At 33.5% G+C, this 27,518-nt stretch overlaps 1 protein-coding gene across 19 annotated transcripts in view; it reads right to left on the bottom strand.

Moving 5' to 3' along the window:
- erbb4b (erb-b2 receptor tyrosine kinase 4b) overlaps nucleotides 1-27,518 on the bottom strand; it is a 656,299-nt gene that overhangs the window by 312,012 nt on the left and 316,769 nt on the right. For all 19 annotated transcript variants that reach the window (XR_012385565.1, XR_012385564.1, XR_012385563.1 and 16 more), the window contains one exon: nucleotides 23,451-23,602. Coding sequence is in view for 16 of the 19 variants with exons in the window: in XM_073912979.1 (XP_073769080.1) it covers nucleotides 23,451-23,602 (152 nt within the window). In the remaining 3 variants the exon portion in view is untranslated. The remainder of the gene's footprint in view (nucleotides 1-23,450; nucleotides 23,603-27,518) is intronic.

Below are 27,518 nucleotides of genomic sequence, written 5' to 3' on the forward strand. Positions count from 1 at the left end.
TTTGCAATAGCCTATGATAATTTACAGACTTAAAAAAAAATATTTCCAAGGGAAACAAGCTCATTGGAATGCCACTAATAACTTATAAAAAAAAAATTGCTGTAGCTGAACTTGTGTCATAATAATCAAACTCAGTTATTGAACTGAACTAAATCAATAATTAACCGACCAATCAAGATCTGTGTAGATCTGCTTTACAGCCTGAATTTCTCTCACATCACGCCATAGGTGCATTTATTACAGTACATATGCTTTGAAACAATCTGCATTGTACAAAATCTAAATAAATTATACAGGACTAAAACTAAATTTCTAATCCACCTAAACCAAACAAAAACGTAAAAATGTTGCATCATTAAAATATCCAGCAGGTTTGTTTGTTTGTTTGAATCACATTCATTTGCATTCACATAACCTCTTTCATTAATAAATAAATAAATAAATTTTAAAAATGTCAATATAATATAATATAATATAATATAATATAATATAATATAATATAATATAATATAATATAATATAATATAAAAATAGATAAATAAGGAAAGGAATAGTTTGCAGCTTCAGTCAGTACTTCAGAAAGTCTCTCATAATGTAAAACCAGTAGTGTGAAGATAAGGGGAGATTTCCACTTAATTCCAGATGGCTTCTTTTTTTTTTTTTTTTATCAGGAAACAGCGATTATTAAAGTATGTTCAACCATTGTAAGCACGGTGAGGCTGACACGACTCATGCAGAGAGCCTGGAGTGAGCGCTGCTTTGTGTAAATTGATTTCATTTAGCATGCGGGAGTGACCCAGACCCAGATTTACCTTCTCACACAGAGAGCGGAGACGATACGGGACAACGAGACGCCAGGCATAAGTGTCACCCCGGACAGACTATTGTGACTCCCTGCGCTGCTCTTCCTCTCATGCTCTTTATTCAATGACCGCTGTTCTGTTGAGATAAGAAAGCTACGCTTTTCCTCCTCTTTATCTTCCTTCTTTCTCTTTGACTTGCTTTATCTGTCTGCTTCTCTTTTCTCTGGGATTGGGAAGTGTATATGAGAGACGCGGAGTGCTTGTCAGGTTGTGCGCTCTGCTGTGGAGTGTGTAAGACATCTCCGTTAACACAGAGGAGCTTGTCACCTTCACAGTGTACTTCCATTTTGCTCAAAGTCACCTTTCTATACTTTCTTTTGCAGCCCAGCTAATATTTATCATTTGTTGTGAGACGTTGCTGCAGTCTTTATTTCAGTATGTTGACATATTTACATTTGAAGTGGAATATTGAGTATGGGGCGGGTTTGATTTTAAATGGTTAAAATAAGGGATAAAAGGGCATGGCTAAAGAGATTGCACCCAAACTTCAAACTGATGTTTAATTTAATTTTATTTCTTACATTTATTTTTTCGACTTAGTTCCTTATGTATCAGTGGTTGCCACAGGGGAATGAATCACCGGTTATTTAAGCAAATGTTGCAACAGGTGCCCTTCCAGCTGCAAGCCAGTACTGAGAAGCAATATTTAATTTAATTTAATTTAATTTAATTTAATTTAATTTAATTTAATTTAATTTAATTTAATTTAATTTAATTTAATTTAATTTAATTTAATTTAATTTAATCATTTATTTTCATGTCGGCTTGGTCCCTTTATTAATCCGGGGTCGCCACAGCGGAGTGAACCGCCAACTTACCCAGTAAGCTTTTACGCAGCGGATGCCTTTTCAGCCACAACCCATCTCTGGGAAACATCCACACACACATTCACACACGCACTCATACACAACGGACAATTTGGCCAACCCAAATCACCTTTACCGCATGTCTTTGGACATGTGGGGGAAACCAGAGCACCCGAAGGGAAACCCACGCGAATGCAGGGAGAACATGCAGACTCCACACAGAAATGCCAATTGAGCCGAGGCTCGAACCAGCGACCTTCTTGCTGTGAGGCGACAGCACTACCTACTGTGCCAATTTAATTTAATTTAATTTAATTTAATTTAATTTAATTTTATTTTATTTTATTTTATTTTATTTTATTTTATTTTATTTATTTATTTATTTATTTATTTATTTATTTATTTATTTATTTATTTATTTATTTTATTTTATTTTATTTTATTTTATTTTATTTTATTTTATTTTATTTTATTATTTTATATTGTTTTTCACAGCCTACAATTATCACAGATCAAGTCAAAACTTTAAATAAGTGTTAATAACTTTAAATAAGCAGAGTGGAATAACTGACTCCCAAGCATAAATATTGCAAAAGCTGGACATCAATTAGTCGTTAGAATATGTTCTGTAAGATTTTAATTTGGCTTTGGCTCATCAATGTTGCATGAATTTCATGAAAAGTACAGTAAAGCAGTAATAATGTGAAATATTAAAACCCTTTAAAATAACCAAGTTTAATATATTTGAAATCTAATTTTCAGTCTTTGATACAAGACAATACAATAATAGGATTTGCTCCTCAAAAGATGCATCTTAATATTGTCAAAGCTGAAAATATACATGCTTACAGTATACGTATGTAGAACCATAAATATCATAAATATTCTTGTATTTATAAAAATTATAGGATGACATTTATGATTATGAATGTTTTTTTTTTTTTTTTTTTTTTTTGTGATCAAGATCAGGCATCAATGCCAAAACAACTAAATAAAAAAAGAAAATAACTTTTTAAAAATCATGGATAAAAAACGTTTATTCATGAAAATATACAGGTAAAGTCAGAACTATTAGCCCCCTTTAAATTGTTTTTTTTTTTCTTTTTTAAATATGTTGAATATTTAAAGATATATTTTCTATTTATATTTGAAGATGTTGAACAGCAAGAACATTTTCACATCTGATAATATTTTTTTTTCTTCTGAAGAAAGTCTTATTTGTTTTATTTTGGCTAGAATAAAAGCAGCTTTATTTTTAAAACCATTTTAAGGTCAAAATCCTAGTTAATCTAAGTAATCTAGTTAAGCATTTAAATGTTACTTCAAGCTGAATACTAGTACCTTGAAAAATATCTAGCAAAATATTATTCTCTGTCATCATGGCAAAGATAAAATAAATCAGTCAGTAGAAATGAGTTATTAAAACTATTATGTTTAGAAATGTGTTGAAAAAAATCATCTCTCCGTTAAACAGAAAATTGAGAAAAAATAAACAGGCGGCTGATAATTCAGGGGGGTAATAATTCTGACTTGATCCTGACTTGTATATAACTATATAAAATATTTCCACTATGGTAATGACACCTAAAGATTGTTTTCAGATTAGACATGGGATGATAAACGGTTTTAGATTCAGTTTGGTTTGGAAAAGCAATGGTTTTAAAATCACAAACAGTTTCTGTTATCGCAATCCTGCTGTATATGTAACATTTTTAGGGCAAAAGTAGCAAAGAACCATCAACATGTAAAGCTACTGGTCAGCCTATGATACAGCAAACAATTGAAAAACTGATCGCCTATTCATCAACATCTAAGCATGCTATTTACCTGAACAGTGCAGTGGCTTTCTTCAAATCCAGAGAAATAAAAGATCTCCAAATATGCTTTAATAAAGTGTAAATAAACCTGTGTTTTTATAATGAAGAGAGCAGAAGTCAATAATTTATTTGAATTATTTAGCCTGAAGTTTGCAGTTGCAATATATTTGAAACGTTACAGAAAATAAAATGCATTGTGTTTAATGGGGGGAAAAAGTAGCATTTTTTTTTTTTTTTTTACTCAGACATTTAAAAAAACATACTTTAGAGCGGTAATCACAATAGCATGATATTTTTATCCAAGGTTATCATATCAGAATCTTTTACCAGCCCATATCTAGTTCAGATGTTGCATTCCTAGATATTTGTCAGTTTTGAGTCTTTGTAGATATTTAGTTTTGCTTTTATCTGATCTTTGACTGTTGTAGGCTTTGAAATCACTGGAATAATTCAGAATATTAATAAGTACAGGCTGACCAATAGATATACAGACAGACAACCAGATAGACGGATCACTGTAACATATTCACTGCATGACTAGTCAAGTTATAACACCGGTCCCAGGATTCCCTTCTACCTCAGGATACAATCAAATCCAAAAAAATATGAAAAATGAACATAAATAAACAAACGAGGTCAAAGTGAGGCTAGAACTTACAGAGATGCCTATTGATTCTGAATTCTGCAGTTGTGTGATTTTCCTTACTAAACAAAAACCCACTGGCTCATGCTATGCAGGCACATGGGGCAGGAATCAGGCCAAATGCTTGCTCAAGAAACTATTTTGCAAGCATTTTTGTCGAACAGAAACAGCAAAAAATAAAAAAAGTCAAGTAGAACAAATATCATAAAACAACAATCCAGAATCAAACCACTCCCCAACAACAGCTCCACCTGGACTGCACATACAAGGGATCATGGACGGCCTCTGTCTACTATTTTCTACTGTTTTCTGGTGTCCATCTTAAACATTATCAATATTTTCACACCAAACTCAATCAACTTAGAAGCAAAATTATTTTTTTTTCTGGTTTTCACCACATCAAAACAAACAGTCTGAATAGGCATTGTAGAGTTGGAAGTAAACACTCACTGGTATAATTGCCAAATCGTTTTCTGTTTTTAAACATTTTCAATGCACTTTTTTCCCAATCATTTTAGGCCCCACACTTCAGAAAAATGGCTGCTCCCACCAACGTAAACACTGACATGTACAGTTGAAGTCAGAATTATTAGTCCCCCTTTGATTTTTTTTCTTTTTTAAATATTTCCCAGATGATGATTAACAGAGCAAGGACATTTTCACAGTACGTCTGATAATAGTTTTTCTTCTGGAGAAAGTCTTTTATTTGTTTTATTTTGGCTAGAAGAAAAGCAGCTTTTAATTTTTCAAACACCATTTTAAGGACAAAATTATTAGTCCCTTTAAGCTAACTATATATATATATATATATATATATATATATATATATATATATATATATATATATATATATATATATATATATATATATATATATATATATTTTTTTTTTTTTTTTTTTTTGATAGTCCACAGAACAAACCATGGTTATACAAGAACTTGCCTAAATACCCTAACCTGCCTAATTAGCCTAATTAACCTAGTTAAACCTTTAAACGTCACTTTAAGCTGCACAGAAGTGTCTTGAATCTAGTCAAATATGGCAAAGATAAAATAACTCAGTTATTAGAAATGAGTTATTAAAACTATTTTGTTTAGAAATGTGTTGAAAAAAAAATATTCACTCCGTTAAACAGAAATTGGGGGAAAAAATAAACAGGGGGCCTTATAATTCTGACTTCAACTGTATGTTTGACAGTCTACATCTTTCTAAGATGAATGTTTCTGTGATTTAGGTAAAAACAAAACGCATAAATACTGTACACATTAAACAACCTGCAATGACAGACAAAGCAATAGTGACCATGTACTGTAGTAAAAACAGTCACTCACATTGTAAACAGCACAGCAATGTATTTTACATTCAATCTTTTAGAAAATTCTCTCTGACCTGTCCCTTTTTTTCTATATGAATATGTGGTAAAATCACGCGAACAACAGGCCAAGTTCTTACTGACAGCGTGGAACTTCATTAATAATAAAGGGTATTTCATTTTTTTATAAACTGTGTACAGAATTTCTATGCACCTTGACAGTCAACAGCATTTTTTTTTTTTTTTTTTGTCCTCTGAGCCGGTGTCATTTGGTTTTTTCATATATCTGTGCTTTATTCTTCTTTCTCATTATTTACTACTACATAAGCATCTCTGTGGAGGCGAAGTTTAAACACTATAACTAATCGTGTAGGTTAACAATAAAAGCTGTTTTAAGCTAACAGCTCTGAATCCTGAAAATTACAGGGTGTTTTTATAGTACACCAAGCTTTTTCATGCCAAAAGATCAATGGAATTTTGATTTCTCATGATCTTCTTGATAAATATAACTTTTAGATTGGCTAACTTCTCAAAAGAGAAGCATGCTTGTAACTGAACTTTAAATAATAGAGTTTGCAGTCCATCCAGATACATAATAAGTACAGCCTATAGGAATGTACTCTTTTGGTGAAGATTAAAATAGATACTTTTGGATGTGTAACAGAACAGTATACAAGCACTGGGAAATACTACTTCCTCATTAAAGGACTGTTCTGTTGCTTAGTTACTGTACGTGCCCTGTCAATAATCCTGTCACATCATCCACGTTCATTCATATTTAATTCCACACCATTTTGGAGATGCAGCAGCAGGTTAATCTGCCATTTGTGTGTCTTTTATGCAGAGAAATCGCCTCAGGTGTTTGCATAACTATGCATTTAGAAGTTAATGACCCATATAAAAGTTCACATTGTTGTTGCAAATAAAATATAATGCGGAAAACATGAAATTCACATTTTACATTTGACAAGATATTAACACTCATTCAAACATTTTTTACAAAAGCCTCAACTCAACAGTGAGTCTTGTGTGTCCAACCTACTGTATTTGTAGTTTGTTAACATGTTTACCTGTGTTAGTAGTTCTAATCAAATTAATGTACAATGCACTGTGTATTGTAAGTAATATTAGAGTAAGCACAAATCAAATATCTACCAGAAATAGTAGAGCATCTGAGTAACTTTGGAATAATAATTTCAACATACTATTAATTGGGAAGCCCTAATAAACTAATGTTAGAAAATTGGCTAATTCGTACAAATGTATACAATTTAATTTGCATGGAAATATAAAGTTTTTAAAAGGAGGCATGCCACCAAACCCAACACCCAAACCTACACTGTTAGATATTTTATTGTATTTTTGCAGTAACTTACTGGCAGTACTGTTGCAAGCAATTTACCGCAACTCCCCCTTTACAGTAACTTACCTGTAAATGTGTTTTACAATAGCAGGGCCCTATCGCAATTTCATTTAACAGTAAAATAGCATTAAAGCAATTTATTTTATGGTAAAATACCCTTTATCACATTTCAATTTTACAGTTTGACAATTTTTACAGTACTTTGACTATAATTTATTTACATTTTACACTGGCAGTATAAAAAAGGGTAATTTAATAAATTCCAAACAAGTGATGAAATCATAAACAGCAATATTTTTATTGTTCATTGTTATTATATTAATCCTAAGCGGTTTATTAAAGTAATTTTCATCTATCAATCTATTTTAAATATAATTTGTGATACAATATGTTAATTAATATATTTTTTTTATTAACTGTCTCGTTGTCTTCAAAGACAGTACTTGATTCTTTAGTTTATTTACAGTACAATACTGCAAATTCCTAATATGCACTTAGTTACTGTCAAATTTGTAAAATATGACCTTTAATGTAATTTTCACAATCACCAGCGATCTAGCCTGTGCAAATTTACACATCTGCCATTATATGAAAAACAACTCCCAGAAGTCTTTGCACCCACACACCAGTTCACGATTCCTCCTGATTACCAACACACTGCTAAAGGCTCAAGATGGACTGATTACTAGGACTATAAAGACACCTCATTCACGCACACTCTTTGCTGAGTCTAGTGATCTGTAAGTGAGCATTATCGAAGCATTTGCCTCTTCTTGCCTTGTCTGTGTATTTGACCATTGCTTTGTTTTACTGTTTATGTTGATGTGCCACCTAACCCAATAATTTGCCTGTATTCTGACCATGTTTTTTGGATTATCTGTATGCTCCAGTTTGCTCCTGTTTTGACAATTGCCTGCACGGCTATTTTGTTTAATAAAGCTGCATGTGGATCCTCAATTTTGCTGTTCCCAACTCATTACAGCGGTGCATATTACAGTAGTGTAAAACATGTATATTTGAAGTCAAAATTATGTTTGAAAAGAAAAATAAATTCACATGAGGGCTAGAAATTGACCACAACTGTATGTGGTGTATTTTACTGGGTGTTTTTGCAGTAAATAACTGTAAACTTGCAGAAAAGTCTAATGCTGCGTTCACACTAGACGCGGAACGCGCGTCAAGCGCGAGTGATTTACATGTTAAGTCAATGCAAATGCGCGAATAGACATCCTATGGCGCGATACGCGGCGCGAATGACGAGAATTGCGGGAATGGCGCGGTGCGCATGCCGCGATACGCGCGAATGGCGTGGCGCGAATTGATCGTTGGACACACTTAATGCGCGTTTCGCGCGAATCACTCGAGTTCGAAAATCTAAACTTCAGCGGACATTCGCGCCGCATTAACCAATCAGAAGCTTGCTCTTGTGGGGGCGTGATTGTGACGTATCGCCTGTTGTCGGTGTCCCAGGGGAAATCCCCCAGCAGACACCAACAAGAAGTTCATCAAACTGGGCTGGGCTCATTCAGAAGCACTGCTGAAAACCTCCATCAGCCAGGTTCAGTTTCTGGAGGAGTCTATGAGCTTAAAGAGCTGGATGCACCTCTGAAAGGATGTAGTGGACTCAGACACGGCCCTAAACGTATCAACGCTGTTTATCATTTTTCATAAAGCACATAAACACTGTTATTTTCTTCATAAAATCCATGTTAGCCATTTAGCTATGAAGCTAGAGTCACGGGGCAGACAGAAGCCCTGCCCATCATGCAAATCCGCGTCTGTTCTGAAGTGAATTTGACACGGGAATGAAGCGGGGCTTGACGCGCGAATGAAGTGGGGTTTGACGCACGAATGAAGCGAGTAACCTCAAATGTTCACGCGCGAACAGCCCGATTTATCTGCGCGTTCCCCGTCCGGTTTGAACACAGCATAACAGTGTACCCTTTATTAGGAGGTGAGCAAATCGCATTAAAATGTATGAATAAAATTGTACAAATGAATATGAATTAGCTGTGAAAACAAAACACAAAGAACTGCTATGAGATTGTGTTGAAATTGGGATACAGCAACATTTTTTGTACAGTAGTTTCCTCAAGAGTGGTGTGAAGCGACAGAGGAATGATGGATCTAACTGTAATGAAGGTGTCCATCAGGGCTTGTAGCATCATTAGTGGGCTCTGTGAGAGGAGGATGTGCCCTGACTGCAGCTCATACATCTTCCTGACACAGACCCTGTGAACTTCAGCCCTGCTCACTAAACACTGACCCGGCCATTATCAAACACATGACCGGCACAACCTCAGCAGTGCTTTCCTGCTGCGAGGAGTGCAGGGTCAAACACATCACACATGAATGAGCTAATCTACCACAACTTGGACTGAGTTTCCATCCGTGAGTGTGCTCATGCTGACAACGCATGCGAAACCTTAAAATTTCTGAATTACATTTATCAGTTTATATTATTGTTAGACAGATTAATAACCATATTTTAACAGTCAGAATGTCCACAATTTTCTATCAATCTCACAACTTTCCTGATTAGCCTAAACATACTGTACAGTTAGCTTAAACATAAGTGTAATATGTAAGTACAATGCACTTAATGAATTTTTAATCTGCTGCTGCTTAATATTTAGTATGTTGTTAATAGGTATTAAGTTAATAGGTAGTAGTTAGGTTTAGTTATTTTTATTTTATTTAATAATTTTTTGAACAGGGACAGTGCACATTAATTAGCAAAACTGCAAATGCACCAAAATTAGCCAAAAGCCTATTTTTCTTCCGTTGTACCTGGACAGACTGTCACCCTAAAACCAATACACAATTCATACAATGAACCAAGCATAACTAAGCACTACTAAAACGGACATAGTGAAAAAGATTTGAATGAATATAATGTAAAGAAACAAAATAAACTAAAACACCAACAATATGTAAAGGAGATAAGAGAAGGTAAAACCTATTCAAACAACTAATCGTACTGGGTAGGATTATGAATGTAGTATAAGATCATGCAGATTATTCATTTTATAAATATTAATAAAGAGTCAATATCCTAATAAAGGACAGGTAAATAAGTCACTAGTTATTAGTGAGTATAGGTAATTGAAATAAAATTAAGTGTTACTAAAATGATACACTTTTTTTCAGACACCAACATTTTAATTACAATAATTATGAATAAATTTTGCTTTCCACTCCTATTATATATATATATATATATATATATATATATATATATATATATATATATATATATATATATATATATATATATATATATATAAAATGAAAAAAAAAACTCTACTTATGGCCTATGGACGCTTTTGCTTGAGTTTTCCGTTAACGCCCCATAAGGGTGCCAATGTGATGGTGCACACCAACGCGCAAAATGACAGGCATAAAGGGTGTAATTTTTTTTAAAAACGCCTCATTTTTTTGACACACCGTGTCAAAACCTTCTCCACCAATCAGATTGACACTTTTGTTCATGTGCATGGAGCACTGAAGTTTTAGTAAACAGCTCTTGGAGAAGATGCCCAGAGGCGATATGAACGTGGAGCTGCTTATTGCACAGGTGAACAATAATCATTTCTTCATCGCTAGAGCTGGAGCTGCTACTTAAACCATCCATACTTGTTTGAATAGCCAGCAACTCTAACAAGCGAGTCAACATTCTGTCTTTCTCTTCTGTGTTACAAGTGGGTGTCAGAAGCTTAAAATTCTGTAGCGCCATCTAACGTCAAGGAGTGATTTTGCATACTCTTCTGCTCAACGTCAGTGAAAATCGATTGGGTTTGAATCCGGAAAAACATCTCGAAAAATGCTGGCGATAAAGCATCCAGGTGTGTGCGAGCCTCTAGGTAAGAAAAAAAAAAAAAAAACATTCGCTGAATTAATAATTGGATGGCCAGAAGAATGAACAAAATCCTTATGAAACTTTTTAAAATTAATTGTATTATGTCAAATATGAGGCATACTGTACGCCTAAACTGTGATATAAAAGTGCCAGGTTTCAAGTCCCAATCACCTTACTTTTTTACTATAAAAAGGCAGGGAAAGACTTACTTGTACAAATCTCTTTGATATGAAAAAAATTTCATTTCTAAATGCAACTCAGCAGAGGATTTACTCTAACAGGTCCTCATATACTAGACAAACAAACTCTTAACAGCATGTAGAATAGTGCATTCATAAATATCTGTGATGAGCAGATAGGTAAATACAGAATACAAGTAAACTTTTTTTCTGCCTTTTAAAAAACACACAATGCCCTGGACTAAAAAAAAGCTGCTCCCTATCCACAAAAGACAGTTAAACCATCTACTGACAATCACTGTGTATGCCAAAAACACACATGTACTTAAACTACAGTAAACAAGATGCTATATGCGTGCCTGTTGTCTCACTGTATGACTGTTTCTTCTTTAGCTTTTTCTTCCTCATGGTCTCCTGAGGTGGACGACGCTCATCATTACATGGAGTGAAACACATCCCCGACTGCAGCCGAGCCTTTGTGAATATGAACCTGTGCTGACATTCGCCGCAGGCAGGAGAAGTGTGGAGACCATGAGTGAGAAACGGGTCTCTCTCATCCTCATCTTTTTTTTTCTTTTTTACATGCATGCGTGGGAGTGTTTATTTCTTTCAAAACAGCATTAAACTGTGCCTGCATAAGCATGAGGTAAAAAAAAAAAAAAAGTTTCAGTGATGCTAAGCACAATGTTAGACAGAACTGAAATTTTCAAGTGACAGACTGTGATCAGTGATTAATTATTGCATGTAATGTATAAATGTAAATAAAAATGTCCTGGCATGTTGATATTTTAACAACAAATACCCAAATACATCGTCCAAAATGTCACTTTATTATGTTTATTATGTTTTTATTTTCAATATCAATAATAATAATAATAATAATAATAATAATAATAATAATAATAATAATAATGTTTTGATCTACAGTCACAATATTCATTGGTATGCTTTACAATTATTATTTTATTTTATTTTTATTTATTTTGTTTGTTACTAAATCTGTTTATCATTCAGAATAAAACAAGTAATACAAAACACACAGTATATAAATGTTCAATGACTACTTCATCCAAATTAAAATGTATCTTTCATTTCAGTTTAATATTACTGGTTTAATTCTTCAAGTAATACATTTTATGTTCAAAACAGTCAGATATAAATGTTTTTGATTAAGAGCTCAACTATGAAATATGTGTTTTGATCAATGCTAAATTGTGGTTATTCACCCAGGTCAGTGCATGTGTATTAATTTTAAACAGAAACTCAGTATGCTTGGCACTTTCATGAACTTAAAAAAATTGTGTTTAAGGCAAAATTATTATTTTTTTCAAATGACCAAATTTAAATGTAAAATCATTACATTTTATGGGAATTGCTGGTTCAAGCTATACTTTCTTGTTTAGAACAAAAAGAGAACTTAAATTAATTGACTTTATTCAACAAGACCAATATGATTTGTACCAGGTTATTTTTTTCACATTCTTGTGGAGACTTGTGGCAAATTATTTATTTTTCATTGGGTAAGTGATAATATTTAGATGTGAACCATAACTCAATTTTTTTTTTAATTGGATGAATGAAAGCTTTTTTCCCAGTGCATAAAAACAACAACAAAAACTACTACTACTACTACTACTACTACTACTAGTACTACTATTACTACTGTTGCTGCTACTGCTAATGATAAATGTAATAATAATAATAATAATAATAATAGTGGTAGTAGTAGTAGCTTTTTGTATCTAGCAGTCAAGATAAACGCAGATATTTTGTGAAATTTGCATTTCTGTGTCCTCTAATTGCACCGATACAAATGATTCCCAGAGCATGTGAAATTCTCCTCCTCCCTCATGCTCCATCTCTCTCCGCCCTTCTTAAGCCTGTCTTCATGTCATATTAAAGTGATGGAAATGAACTTGAGAGTTTGCTAATTGCGATTGTCAATCCCATCCAGGCAGAGCTGAAAGACACGGACTCCCAAACACTTCATCAGTCTTCATTAATATTGAAGGGCGCTGTGAAAATATCTCTCCGATCGCAGCTGATCTAACACAGCATTCGAGATTTGGAAAAAAAAAAATTGTGTAAAGTAATTCAACTTCATTATTGTACTTTAATGTGCATTTCAGAAACAAAATAGAAACTGACATTGCTTAATTATATTTCTAATGCAGAAAAGTCAACTTTATTTCTTATTTACAGTTTAATTTTGACCTTCAAAGTCTGTTAGGTTTTTACATTACTTCATGATGATTTCACTAAGCTACAGCTCAATTAAATTCCATTTCTGTCCAAATTGTACAAAAAATATATATCTTTAATTAACAGTTTCCATATTTAGAGATTCACAAGTGGTTTCTATTTATCTACGATTGTGAATTGAATTATGAGACCGTAATGTCTGCTCTGTTGATATTTGATGCTGAAAATTCAATATAGTTAAATAATATTTTATTGTGTAAGAAATAATATATAAAGAAATTAATCTGTAAAATAACAGATTGTGGCAGTTTATTACAAGGTTTTTGTAGAGCAATTTACAACAAAAACCCACACAATATATCACTTTAAACTATTAAAGGTGATATTTGTAAGTTTGACACCCAGATGTTAAACTAGGTATTGTACACCTGGTTCAAAACACACACAAGAGCAGGTTGCCAGATTGACGACAGCCAACACATATCAGTGGTTTCAGCATCTACATTTAAAAATGTTAAAGAGGTTTAATATGTATTAATTAGATTGTAAACCTTACCATTTGGAGGAGTGCAGTGAGTGTACTATTTCATGCTTCCGAATAGTTGTATTTAAATTTCTGTCATGTTTCGTCTGGTGCGAACAGCCCAAATTGCTTATCACATCATATAGCGTGTTGTCAAAACACGGGGTTACAATGTAACCTGCTCACCTAATGTTTACGTTTGTAATGTTTATGTTATTATCTAATTAATAATCACCTCATGTGGAACTCTGAATCTGCGTCTCATTTCAGAGTCTGCTACTGTCGACTGGAGGTTGCATTTTTGGTCACGGACAAATGTTTTGAGAACCTTATGACTAGGGCCAGACCGAACCTGCAGACAATTTTTCTATTTTGTTTTATTAGAGATTTAAGAGTATTAAAACAAAGAAAACTTAATGCACGAAATGAAAAAAAAAAATTACACATTTTTAGATTTTATTTATTGTTCACAATAAAAATCCAACTAGATCCACTTATTTGGTAAACAAAGCAAGTCTCTCATAAAAAAAAAAAAATATATATATATATATATATATATATATATATATATATATATATATATATATATATATATATATATATATATATATATATATAAAAATATATATTACATTACAAACTGTATTGAAAATAAATCATATATAAATTGTAATATTATTTTTATCATATCACAATAACATTAGTGAAATTAATTTCAAAACTGAATAAATATAAATGTACATACATTTACACAAGTAAATAAATAGACTCAATGATCGGCTAAAAATCTGTAGAAAAATGCGGATTTCTGCATGCGCAAATTCCGTATCGGCCTACTTATGACTAAATAAATCAAATACGCAGTTTTCCAGCAATGCAACCAGGGGTGCTTAAATATAATCGCCTGAACTGGCATTAGGTTAAAAGGAACAAAACAAAAGACAGCTGTTTCCGCATGTAACACATTTTCAAAGCAAAATATCTGACTTTAGCATTGATTTCCAGATAAACAAGAAAGTTCACTTGCAGTATGATGTTTCTTAAACATCTGCCAACATATTATGATATATTTATGCTTTAGAAGAGTCAAAAACTTACATACAGCACCTTTAAACATGATAATAAATGACACTTTTTCAAATTTTCAAGGTTAAAAGCTGTTGGAAAGAAGATCAAGGTCATATAATGCAAATCAAAAGCATAAATAAATGGGTAAAATAAAACATGAGTCACAAAATACAGAAAACTGCTAATTTACAGATTTCTTTTCTTTTTTTTTTTTTTTTTTACAGTGTAACTCGATTTCATTTAACAGTTCCTCATCAACATTTTATATTTAGAGCAAACTTGCCTTATTTACCAAGCTATAAACAATAAAAAACAAATATCCAACAAATTATAATCAACCACTGAATTTAAAGCAGGAAAAAAGGCTTTCGATTTATTAGATGCTATCACTTATGTAAGCAGTAGACAATTTTATTTTAGGCTTTAGATAAACAAAAAGTTAAAAGCCGGTGAAGATACTTTTCAAATTTGTATCCTCTTAAAGTCTATGAGAGTAAATTGTATCTCATCTTCATAAGAATGAGCTGCATCTTCTCAGGGTTAAATGGAGTATTCGCATCCCACGCAACAACGGCTGCTTAGACAGTATTTGCCAGGAAAACTGTCCTCAAATGTTCGCTATATTCCAAGGTGAGTTTTATTTGAATCGATATTAAGAGTCAGCAAACAAATAAGAAAGTTTTTATGAAGTGGAGGTGAATGTTTCTGACAGCAGCAACCTTCGGCCCATCCGAGCTTAGAGATGCCTCAGGCTGTAAAAACAACGGAGGACATTGAGTTTCCTTCCCTCCGCCATTGTTTTATTTAGAAGTTGCTTATGTAAGATGCATTGTAGCCCACTTTATCTTTGTATGCTAATTCAAAAGCTCTAATAGCACTTCATTGATATGCTTGCATTCATTTCCCTAGCTAACAAAACTACCAATTGCATAACGTCTATTACTGACCTTTATCAATATCCTTATTATGCTATTTTATGCAGTTCATTCCACTGTGTGACCCTTAATAAATAAGGGACCATGTCAATGGAAAATGACTTAATGATTATGCTATTTTAAATGAACTTGGTTTTGAGGGTCTGATTTGAAGACTAAACGCCAGATGTTAAAATCACATGTAAAATATGTGGAACACACATGTGAATCAATGTTTTTGGAACATTTTTCAACATGAAACATATGCAATCTCATTTAAACTCATTTGATCATATTAAATCCGAGGATTTCACATGTGTTTTTTCTGAAATGGCAAGACTGATGGTAATCAGTAACAACCCAAAACAAGCTGTTTTAAGTCAGTTCTTATTTTTGGAGTCCCTAACATTATTTTTCACTCACTTTGTTAAGTTCTTGTGTTGTGTGATCATTTATTTTTTGCTAGTTTCTCTTTCACTCACTCTCTTCTCCCGGTTCCATTCATACAGTGGCTCCTATTGGCTCACTCTGGCCAGCTGTTGCCATGTGCCCCTCTGACGTCATCACACGGTCTCCAATACAGCCTCTGCCACCATGGTATAAAAGTGGTGTCAGGACACTACTTGCGAAGCCCGGGACACTTGAATTACTGTGTTGTGTTGTGTGTCAGTGAATTTGCTATCCATTTTCTGTTTGGGTTACAGTTTGGTATATGTCCACTTTTATTTGTCTATTCTCCATTTGTCTACCATCAGTGTTACGCACATCTGAGGTTTGAGAGCGGGACAGGTAAGAATGTCACGCGACATACATAGTGCACACGTGGGCTTTGAACATCACTTTTGTTAGACACACTAGGTAAGGGGCGTGCTTCACCTGCTGTGTAGGTTAGGTCAGAGACGTGAAGATTTTCTTTTCTTTCATTATTTCTTTCTTTCTTTCTTTCTTTCTTTCTTTCTTTCTTTCTTTCTTTCTTTCTTTCTTTCTTTCTTTCTTTCTTTCTTTCTTTCTTTCTTTCTTTCTTTCTTATTTATTATTTATATATATGGATAGTTAGGGTAGAGGTTAGGCCAGTATAGAATAGATTGTTTTGTTTTATTTATTTCTATTGTTTGGATGCCGCCTGTGTCTCATCTCTCCAACACTCCCATCTATCTGTACAAACATTTTGTGTCACAATTGTTGTCTGTAATTTTTAATAAATGTTTGTAAAGATTTATTGTTCTTTCTATATACATATTTTTTGCGCTTATTTTCACTATATTTGTAAATAAAACTCACTTTATTGTGAATATTGTTGATATTGTGTGTTTCACCCAAAAATGTATGTTACTCCCCTTGACTGACCATCTTTAAGAATGTAATACACTTTATTCTTTGAAACTTTGCAGATGTTTTACATTCATAAACATCTACATTATACTCCACATTACTCAAAAAACGGCACAACAGGGGTACAACAGTTTTTTGTTTTTGTTTTTTTTTTTGTGACCGTTGCTTAGAATCCATTGCATTCTTAAGTTTATTGTGTGACCCACCAGCCCCAATAATCTATGTATATATCATATTTTGTTTCTATTTGCTTTTTTTCTGTAAAAATTGATAAATGTTCTACTTATATTGTGATATTTCTGATACAAAAATTCTCAAATATTGGATAAAACATATATTTGTCTTTAAAACAGCTTAATAAAGATCATAATATTCAGTTGTATCCCACCTAGACATCACCATGTCCTGCAGTGCAGTGACGGGATACTAAACGGGATACAGCAAAGGATACTCACGTTAATATAACATAATTTTTGTGACACCGTACAACAAATAATGTTTTTACATTAATGTGAGGGTTGGGTTTAGGTCTGAGGTAGGGGTAGACACTAATGAAATACAATTAATGCGTAATTTAATAAGTAACATTAATACGTCTTGTTAACTTTTGATTGCAAGCTGTTGGATTTACATCACGTTTTGTCATACTTTTCTGCCAAATACATAAGGGTAAGCAACTGTTCATCTAGGAGAGGATTAGAGAAAACTATTCTAATAACAAACAATGTGTTTCGAACATGAACAGCACATCGTCCAGTTATATTGAAAAATTAGATAAAATTATTGTCGCCTCCATAGACATCTGTGGGTATTTTACAAACCTTAAATGGTCTGTTTTGCTTGTAGTCATATTTTTTTTTTTAACAAAGTTTATTGGTTTGAAAGCACAAATAAATTTTGATTTATGACAGGCACTGTGTACCTCTTTTTTGAGCCTCAACGTGTACCGTAGGATTTGAATTTTAGCAGTTGATGATGTGGCTCTAGTGCTAATTACACCGGCTGATCACACTGGTGTGATTGTATATTTTGAAGAAAGCTGAATACCTGTAGCCATTGACTTTTTTTTTCCTACATTGGAGGTCAATGATTACAGGTTTTTAGTTTTCTTCAAAATATATTATTTTGTGTTCAAAAGAAGAAGAAAAAGCTAAAAATCAGAGTGAGTAAATAGTAAGGATGTTTTCATTTCAGGGTGAATTATCTCTTTAATATGTAGTTCAGCTGTCTGTGAACCTTTGCAAATTAATTATATTACAATGTTTCCAATGCTTCTACATTACTTACTCTGAAAATCTGCGAAATGTCATTGATTGTTGAAGGTCTTTCACCCTTCAGCAAAGTCACGGCAGTGCAATCGTGCCAAAAGATAACTTACTTCAGTTCAGCTATTCTATACACACTGCTTTTTTTTGAAAATGCACTTTGACTAACTAGAATCGACAAAACGAGGAAAAGGAGGAAAAATATATTGAGAGAGAGAATAAATAGTCAATGAGAAATAGAGACTTGAAATTAAAAAAGAAGAACAGTTCTGGTCCATGTCAGGCTTCCATGGCAACGCTGTATGTAGTAATATTTCCAATCAGACCTCGCACTCTAGGCACTCTGCAGTATCTAATCTTCAGCCTAATGACATGCTGCCTTGTGGAAATATTTACGCTTTCCTCTCGGAAATGATAACCGGTTATTAACTCCATGTCAGCTCATTAAATTCAGAACTAAGCATATAACGCATTATATGCGGATGGAGGCCGGAAAATACAATCTACAAGAGGGTGTCAATTGGTGTTTTTGTTTTGAGCAAAAGAGAATGGCACGTTAAACAACTTATTCTGACATAGTGTAGAAAAGTCTTCCTAAATGCTAAAAATATAGCATCTGTTTAGCCAAAAATAAAGTGTTTTCATGGCCTCAAGATTCCACTCAAGCCAAGAGCAAAAACCTTATGGAAATTCCAAAAGTTTATGCAAACATCCAGTGTTTAAATTCAGCACAAATTGAAAATGTGCATGTGCATAATGGAAAGCAACTGTCCATGTGGACTGAACGATCACGCAGATAAATATTTATCTCTGAGATGCAACGCAACCTTTTAAAAGAGAAATACCGAAATTTCACGAGGGGCGTAAAATTACTGTTATTCATCACATGGTGGGTTTAATTCATCAGCCCTGAAGGCACGAGAAGATGAACTCTGTTTACCACTAAAGCTATTCTGGCTGTTTTGGAAGTGGCCATCAATCTCCAGCTATCTTTAAAAAGAAAGCATCAGTTTCAATCACCCAAGAGACGGCTAGTCAACTGCTGAAAAGATTCCTCTTCTCCTCCTCCTTGTCTTTTCAAGGTGAAGTTTTCCCCAAGTGACATGAAGACCCTGAGGGAGCGTGATATTAATGCTTTAAGATATGATAAAATCTACCAAAAATACACATGTGACTCCGCCCTTTGCCCCTGCTGTTGTTCTCAATTAAAAAGTTCAATTAACCTGCGCAACGAAGGCCTCTAGATACACCAAGACCTCATTGGCCTATAAAGATGGCAGTCTAAATGTTAAAGCATCCTCCCATGAGTGTTTTTTTATGGTGGTATATGATCCCCTATGGTGCGGCGAAATAAACATGAAGTGGGATAGATATTTAAGTACATAATAATTCTCTATAACCATTATTCCACTGAGTCTGAGCAATAATATGACTTTATTAGCGCTCTTACTTTGATATCAGTGATTGCATTGGCCAATATCCTCAGCGGGAAGCCAATGGTTGTTGTGCGCACTTGCACAGACTTTCTAACCCATAGGGTGGTGTTGTGTGTGTTTTTCTGGTGAAATAATTATCACTCATACTCCTCTAAGGAAAAAAAAACAAAACAATGGACCTGCAGGGCTGCCACCTGACTCAGAATGTGATTAGAGAAATACACTAAGGTCCTCTCTGTTAAAGCCCAGCGACTTTTATTTGTCTTGATAACAATGATTCAGATCATAATTTGTGTTTATCAACCCTCAAAACACTTATCTTTTTAATCTATAGTATCCATGTACATAAAGTTCAAGAAAATAAATCATTGTGTAACAATGTAAGCATGAATCATTATGTCAGTAAGGGGCCAGAAAATCAAATAAGTCAAATTAATAGAATCATTCAAGAATCATTTCAATTGGTTTTAAATTTTCTGAAAGTACTTAACTCAAAGGACAATTCAGTCATTAATTGAATACTGCTACCTTAGTGAATATATCATTCATACTGGTATTCGATTGATATTAGATTGATAACAAGGTTCAGTTCATGCAAAAGTTCATTCTGTTGAATCTTTTGAGCCTTTTTTAATAGACCAATCAAACCAGTTCATAAAACGAATTGTGAACAATTCCGTTTCCTTGGGCTTAGTTCCTGTTTTTTCATTGGTCATCACAGCAGAATAAACTGCCCAATTGTGTCACTATTTTTTTACACACTACTTAAGTGGGACCTAAAATAAAACTGACTGATCTTTGTAATGCATTTTACAAAACTGATATAAAAGATTCACTTACAGAAGCAGATTTAATGCTGTGAATTAAATGAACAAAGTGGATTTGAATATAAAGAAACAGAAAAGTCATTAATATTAGGATTGTGAGTCAACATATTCTGTATAAAGGCTTAATAATAATAATAATAATAACTTTAAAATGTTCATGAATAACTAATTGAGTAAAAAAAAACATATTTTGAATCAAGGAGAATAAACAGATTTTGCTTAACTAGATCCATCAGGGATAGCTGACAATTTACCCACCACCCACTATTTCAAACCTGCATGAGTTTTTTCTTTAGTTCAAAACTAAATATTGTCGTCTTGGAATTATAAGGTTCTATATGCATTCTAAATGATTTTGACAACATACTCTAAATATCTGAACAACACAGTTCATACAGTTGAAGTCAGAATTATTAGCCCCCCTGAATATTTAGCCCCCTTTTTATTTTTTTCCCCAATTTCTGTTTAACGGAGAGAAGATTTTTTTTTTCAACACATTTCACATATATTTTTAACAACTCTAGAATTTTTAACAATTCTAATAACTGATTTATTTTATATTTGCAATGATGACAGTACATAATATTTTACTGCTTTTTTTCAATGCACTTATATACAGCTTAAAATGACATTTAAAGGGTTAACTAGGTTAATTAGGTTAACTAGGCAAGTTATTGTTCAACAATGGTTTGTTCTGTAGACCTTCGAAAAAAAAAGTTTAACAATTTTAAAGAGGGCTAATAATTTTGACCGTAAAATGGGTTTTAAAAAAATTAAACTGCATTTCTTCTAGCCAAAATAAAACAAATTTTAAAAAAAAAATGATCGGGCATATTGTGAAAATTTTCTTGCTCTGTTAAACACCATTTGGGAAATAAAAAAATAAAATAATATTAAAAAAATAAAACAAATTCAAAGTGGGTATAATAATTCTGATTTCAACTGCACATGTTACGGCATTTAAATGTTTATTACTCAAACATAATCTAAATCATAAATTACATTTAAGGCCCTATACCGCATATCTCAGCTTCAACACACTTCATTTAAATTCACCAACATTTACCATTGAATCAAATAAAATCAATGTTAGTTAGTCTCAGGCTAGGCAAGGGATAGTAAGTAACTAGCAGGCAATCTTTTTACAAGGATGTCCAGAAAGGCTCAGCAGTCACGTCTTAACACACATTAGATGGACAATATTTACACCCGTGTTGTACTTGAAGAAAAGATCCCTGACCTTTCTCTGACAAGCCATTATCCTCATCATGGCACGGGCTGAAATGTGGAAGAAGAGACTATTGTGATGGAGGAAGGTGAGAAGGGAGGTCAGACTCCCATCACACTCCTTTTTTCTTCACTCGTGGTGGCTTATTCTTGAATCTTTTTAGTCAGCAAATCATTCACTTCAAAGCACTTACAAGTCAAAAGAATATCTCCTGTCTGAATTGCAGGGGTTTCTTTTTCATGGCTCCAAAGAATGACTATAGCATGAACAAATACCACAGAAGTGTAAAATGTATATCATTAGTTGACCCTATTGACCAAATATGTCCTTTAGTAAACAACTATACTGTATAGTATGCTACTCCTACTATGTCTGCCATGTCTGCTTTTCTGAGTAGATCTGATTTGATAGTTTCTTTTTTACCTGCTTAGAAATAAAATAAAATAAAATAAAATAAAATAAAATAAAATTAAATTAAATTAAATTAAATTAAATTAAATTAAATTAAATTAAAAATAATAATATAAAATAATTAAAATGGTTTATAAAATGGGTTTTACGCCTGTTTGGTCAAATATTTGGCCAGAACAAAAAAAATGCACTATAATGGGAAATATGTCTTCTAAGTCTTTGTGTGGAGTGAAAGAAATCTGATTTGAGAGTTTCTTAATTACCTGCTTAGATAAAATAAAAATTGACTATAAGTCAATTACTAAAATGCTCAATTAAATAATAAAAAAAAAAAAAATAAAATAAATAAATAAATACATTTAATTGGTTTTCAATGGGGGCTGCACGGTGGTGCAGCGGGAAGCATGTTCGCCTCACAGCAAGAAGGTTGCTGGTTCGAGCCTTGGCTGGGTCAGTTGGCGTTTCTGTGTGGAGTTTGCATGTTCTCTTTCCCCCCACAAGTCCAAAGACATGCGGTACAGGTAAATTGGGTAGGCTAAATTGTCCATAGTGTGTATGTGTGTGAATGAGTGTGTATGGATGTGTCCAGGGCATCCGCTGCGTAAAACATATGCTAATAAGTTGGTGGTTCATTCCACTGTGGCGACCCTAGATTAATAAAGGGACAAAGAATTACAGAAAACTAAAATAAAAAAATAAATAAATAAAATGAATAAATAAATGTAATTAATTTAAAATATCCTGTCAGTTACTAAAAACAACAAACAAAGATTCCATTACATTTGATTCTGTTATTTAATTCATAGATGACACATTAAATAAAACATTTGCAAAAAGCTTAAAAAGGGGGGGCTTTCATGCCTGTTTTGTCAGATTTTTTTTTACACAAGAATGTATCATAACCAAAAAAATATTATTCATCCCCTTCAGAACCACATACACATATAAAAAGTATTATTCATAGCTGGCAAATACTGTAGTTGGTGATATCACTTAGTAAATTAACACCATTTTTTGTGGTCAACTGCATAATAGGCTTGCATACAAAAATATGCATCCTGCTAATATGGATTGTCAAAAGTCCAAATGGCTACAAAAAAATCGGATTCGATTATATGTATTTGTTTTATTTTTTAACTGTCTAAAAGAGATCAACACAATGTGATGATTCCAAATAAAGAATAATATGGTAAAGCAACCATTTAATTTGACTCACAATTTCAAAAAGCTTAATTTCTCCAATCACAATCAAACAAAGAGATGCTAAAATGACTCCGGTAAATCGAGAAAAATAAAAAGAACGCCTCATAGACACCAATATACAAAAATAAAAAAATGCAAAATAAATACAAACGCTGAGACATCCATAGAACCTTTAAAAAGCTCAAACAAAGCACTTACCCTAAGAAAAGACAGGTCACGGCTGCGATCAATGCTGGTGATCTCCAGATTCCCCATCACCACCTCACAGTTCTCATAGTATTTACGAAGGGTCCGATACTGCTGGTCCAGATCTGACAGAGTGCTCAGTTTATTTTCTGTGCCAGTGCATACTGCAAAAAGAAGAAAACAAAACACAAACATTACATTCTGATGCTGCAAACAACAGATGCAGGAACTGTTAGGCGCTTCAGATCATCCAGCAATGCAATTCAATCAGGCCTGAAGCTCCACTAAGAGAGACAAGGAGGCTCCGGCCCCAGACGGACAACTTGACAAGAAATTAAACAGAGCCATTTCTGCTCATCAAACACCTTGCACCAATCAAAGACATTTGCCATCTGTTGAATCAGCTGGCATTGCCTTTGAGCCAAGAGTCGAACCCTCCCTCTCACGCCTCAATGAACCACTGTCAAAACATCCACATCTATCCCACGCCACCCGCTCTGTGCCCGCCAGGAAACCGAAAGAGTCAGCACATGCATTGAAGCACCATATGATTAGACTAAGTGACAACGCGGCTACGCATCTTCCTATTATATTTGATATTCAGCTACAGCTGTTAGAGTAATGAATGTTATGCTACTTTCTTAACTTAGCAGAGACGTATTCATCATGTGCTTATTATCAGACTCACATACAGAATGAGGGGAGAATTTCCATTTCCTAGGCCACATCTGCGTGTCTTGATTTTAAAGTCAAATTTGACCCACAAATAAACTTTTGTCATCTATTGCTCAATCGTAAACAGTATTCTTGATATGATTTTGCTTGAAACACACGCACATGGTGACACAATGGTGCAGTAGGTAGTGCTGTCGCCTCACAGCAAAAAGGTTACTGGTTCGAGCCTTGGCCGGGTCAGTTGGCATTTCTGTGTGGAGCTTGTATGTTCTCCCTGCGTTTGTGTTGGTTTGCTCCGGGTGCTTTGGTTTTCCCCACAGACCAAAGACATGCGGTACAGGTGAATTGGGTAGGCTAAATTGTCCGTAGTGTATGAGTGTGAAACAACTTCCCAGAGATGGGTTGCAGCTGGAAGGGCATCCGCTGCATAAAACATATGCTGGATAAGTTGGCGGTTCATTTCACTGTGGCGACCCCAGATTTATAAAGGGACTAAGCCAAAAAGAAAATGAATGAACACATGCACATGTACACCTATCTTTATGGGGACTTCCCATATAGATGAAATGATTTTTATTTCCCAACCCTACCCCTAAACCCAATCCTCATAGAAGACAATCTGCAGTTTTACATTTTCAAAAGGCTTCAATCTGTGATTTATAAGTAGTTTGCTCTTGGGCACAAAACATTTTGAAAAAGTGTCCCCGCAAGGTCACAATTAGCTGGTATTTATATGCGTTACTGAAGTACTTGTGAGTATTAAGTGCCTACAACGGTGGGAACACAAGGTGCGTGCACACACACAAACACACACACACACACACACACAAAAATATATATATATATATTTATGCTGCGGGCGTCATGGTGGCACACTCGGTAGCACAATCGCCTCACAGCAAGAATGTCATTGGTTCGAGCCCGGCTGGGTCTAGTATTTGCTTCGGTTTCCCCACAGTCCAAAGACATGCAGTTTAGGTGAATTAACAAATTTGGCCGTAGTGTATGCGTATATGTATATACATATATATAGTATATGTATAAACCCCAAAAAAAAAAATGAATGAATGAATATTTGAATATGTCAAGTGCTATGACTTCGCATCAGTTTAATTCATAATTAAGTAGCTTTTTAAACTGGCTCAAATGATCATCAAAGCAATTTCGTTTAAAAGTAGGATTGTGAGAGAATTAGGTAGTGGTGTAAAGTAACAAATTGCAAATACTCACATTAATTGAGTAGTTCATCTCGGGAATTGTAATGTGCTAAATAGTTTCCAAATTGTGTATGTTTACTTTCCCTTGAATGCATTTTCAGAGCAATATCGGCACTTTTACTCTAGTACTTTCCTTCAACCTGCAGTCACTACTTTGTTTTTCTTTTCTATGTGAATTAGAAAAATCAGACCTGTGGCTCTTGTCCAATCAAATCACACATTGAAGGTAAATCGCCTCATAATGAACTACCTCAAAACATGGGCGATATATAATTGCAGCAAACTGTTTAGAAGCTTTAAAAGTGTATCAGGAAGATGTCCAAAATAGTCTTACGCAATGACCCAGAGACTGTTTAGATGCATGTTACTGATGAGAGAATAACGGATGTTTACTAGAATGCCGGAAATGGCCTTAAACACCCACATTACCAATATGATGCCTATCAGATGTTGTGCTTTGGGTGTCATACCTGATGAATAAACCAATATTATTAATATGACGCTGGTTTAAGATGTTATCTCGACGTTGGATTTGGTCATTTTCTAACACATCGTAAAATTAACCAAATATCGATGTCTTTTAACGTGGTTATTGGACAACAAAATAACATTGTCCTTAGACGCTGGCTAGACAATCAATTTTGGTCACCTGACATCACAACCTAAGTTTAACCTAGTATGAATGTCTTATGACGTGCCTGCTGGGCAATAACTAAATGCACTACTGAATGTTACGTTTACACACATCCACAAATTACATATAGAGTAAATGTATCAACTTTTACAGGGTAACACTCACTACTCTTAAGTACTTTTGACTCATACTTTGAGTAATTGTTACTACAGATACTTTTAATCTACTTGCATTACATTTTAGGCAAGTTATTGTACTTTTACTTAAGTATGATCTTCCAGTACTCTTTCCATCACAATTAGGACATGGGTTTATTTATTTTTTTTATTTGTTTGTTTGTTTGTTTGTTTGTTTGTTTATATTAGGGGTGAATTCAGGTCAACTGGGACAATTTTCCTTGGTCATATCAATGGCAAAAAATTGTCCCAAGTGATCTGATGTCCAAAATTTATTTTATTTGATAGTAAATTAAATATTTAATTAAATTAAATGTATTATTTAATTAAATCTCATTGCAGTCTCCATTATTTGCAAATAAAAAAACAGTAAAATAATTATGCTGACAAAAAACAATAGGGGATAATGAAAAACTAAATTTATAATTTGCTCATGAATCTCTTCTTTTTTTTCAACTACTAGATTCAAAACATTCACATTGTGTTTGATGATCAATATTTCCAAAAGATAAAATGTTTAAAACTTTTTAAAAAGGATATTTGGAACAAATGTCCTTCGTGTTTTGTTAGCTAAAGCCATGCAGGTTTACAACATATTTAGCAAATGATTAGAGAGTTACTTAATTTGCTAGTGAACTGTCAGCCACACTCTTCAAATGTACTGTTTATTTTTTTAAAACATTTTAATCAGATTAAATGCACTTTAAGAAGAGTATTTGATTTTTGAGGATGTTTATAAAGACCTCAAAGCTCTAATGACTTTATTTGTAATCAAGACAAGCACATAGCCAAATTATCAGAGAAGAAAAACCACAATGTATTTCTAATACTGAAAAAAAAAAAAAAAGAATTTGTGGGAAAAAAGAAACGGAAATATGTTCAAGTCATGTGTAAGACCTGACTGTTTTCAATAATCCTTCACATGCATTAGAGTAAGGGAGATGTTATGAAAGAAGCTTAGTCATAATAAATGTTTATTACACCTTCGGGGCTTCATTGTGAGATTACAGGTGAATTGTGGGGTATAATCTTGTTAAGGGAAGGTTCCTTGCTATACCATATTCTACAGCTTAAAAAAAGGTCCAGCAAGATCAAAAGCATGAAAAATAGGAAAAACATTCTCAAATAATGATATATAATAATAATAATAATAATGAACTTAAGGTCACGCTAATCTTTAGGTGCTAAAAAGTGTTTTCTTTATATATTTGCTACTATCTAAATAAATGTCAATTAAACAGTGTAAACGTCACAGCAAACTTGACACTCATTGATGGCCTATATTTCTTGCCAAGGGCCACAGAAGATGCTAAAATGAAGCACATATGCTTACAAGCTGTACCGTTTGTGTCTTGCTCAAAGAAAAACAAAACAAAAC

Source organism: Danio rerio, chromosome 9, assembly GCF_049306965.1.
Source record: "Danio rerio strain Tuebingen ecotype United States chromosome 9, GRCz12tu, whole genome shotgun sequence".
Lineage (NCBI taxonomy): Eukaryota > Metazoa > Chordata > Actinopteri > Cypriniformes > Danionidae > Danio > Danio rerio.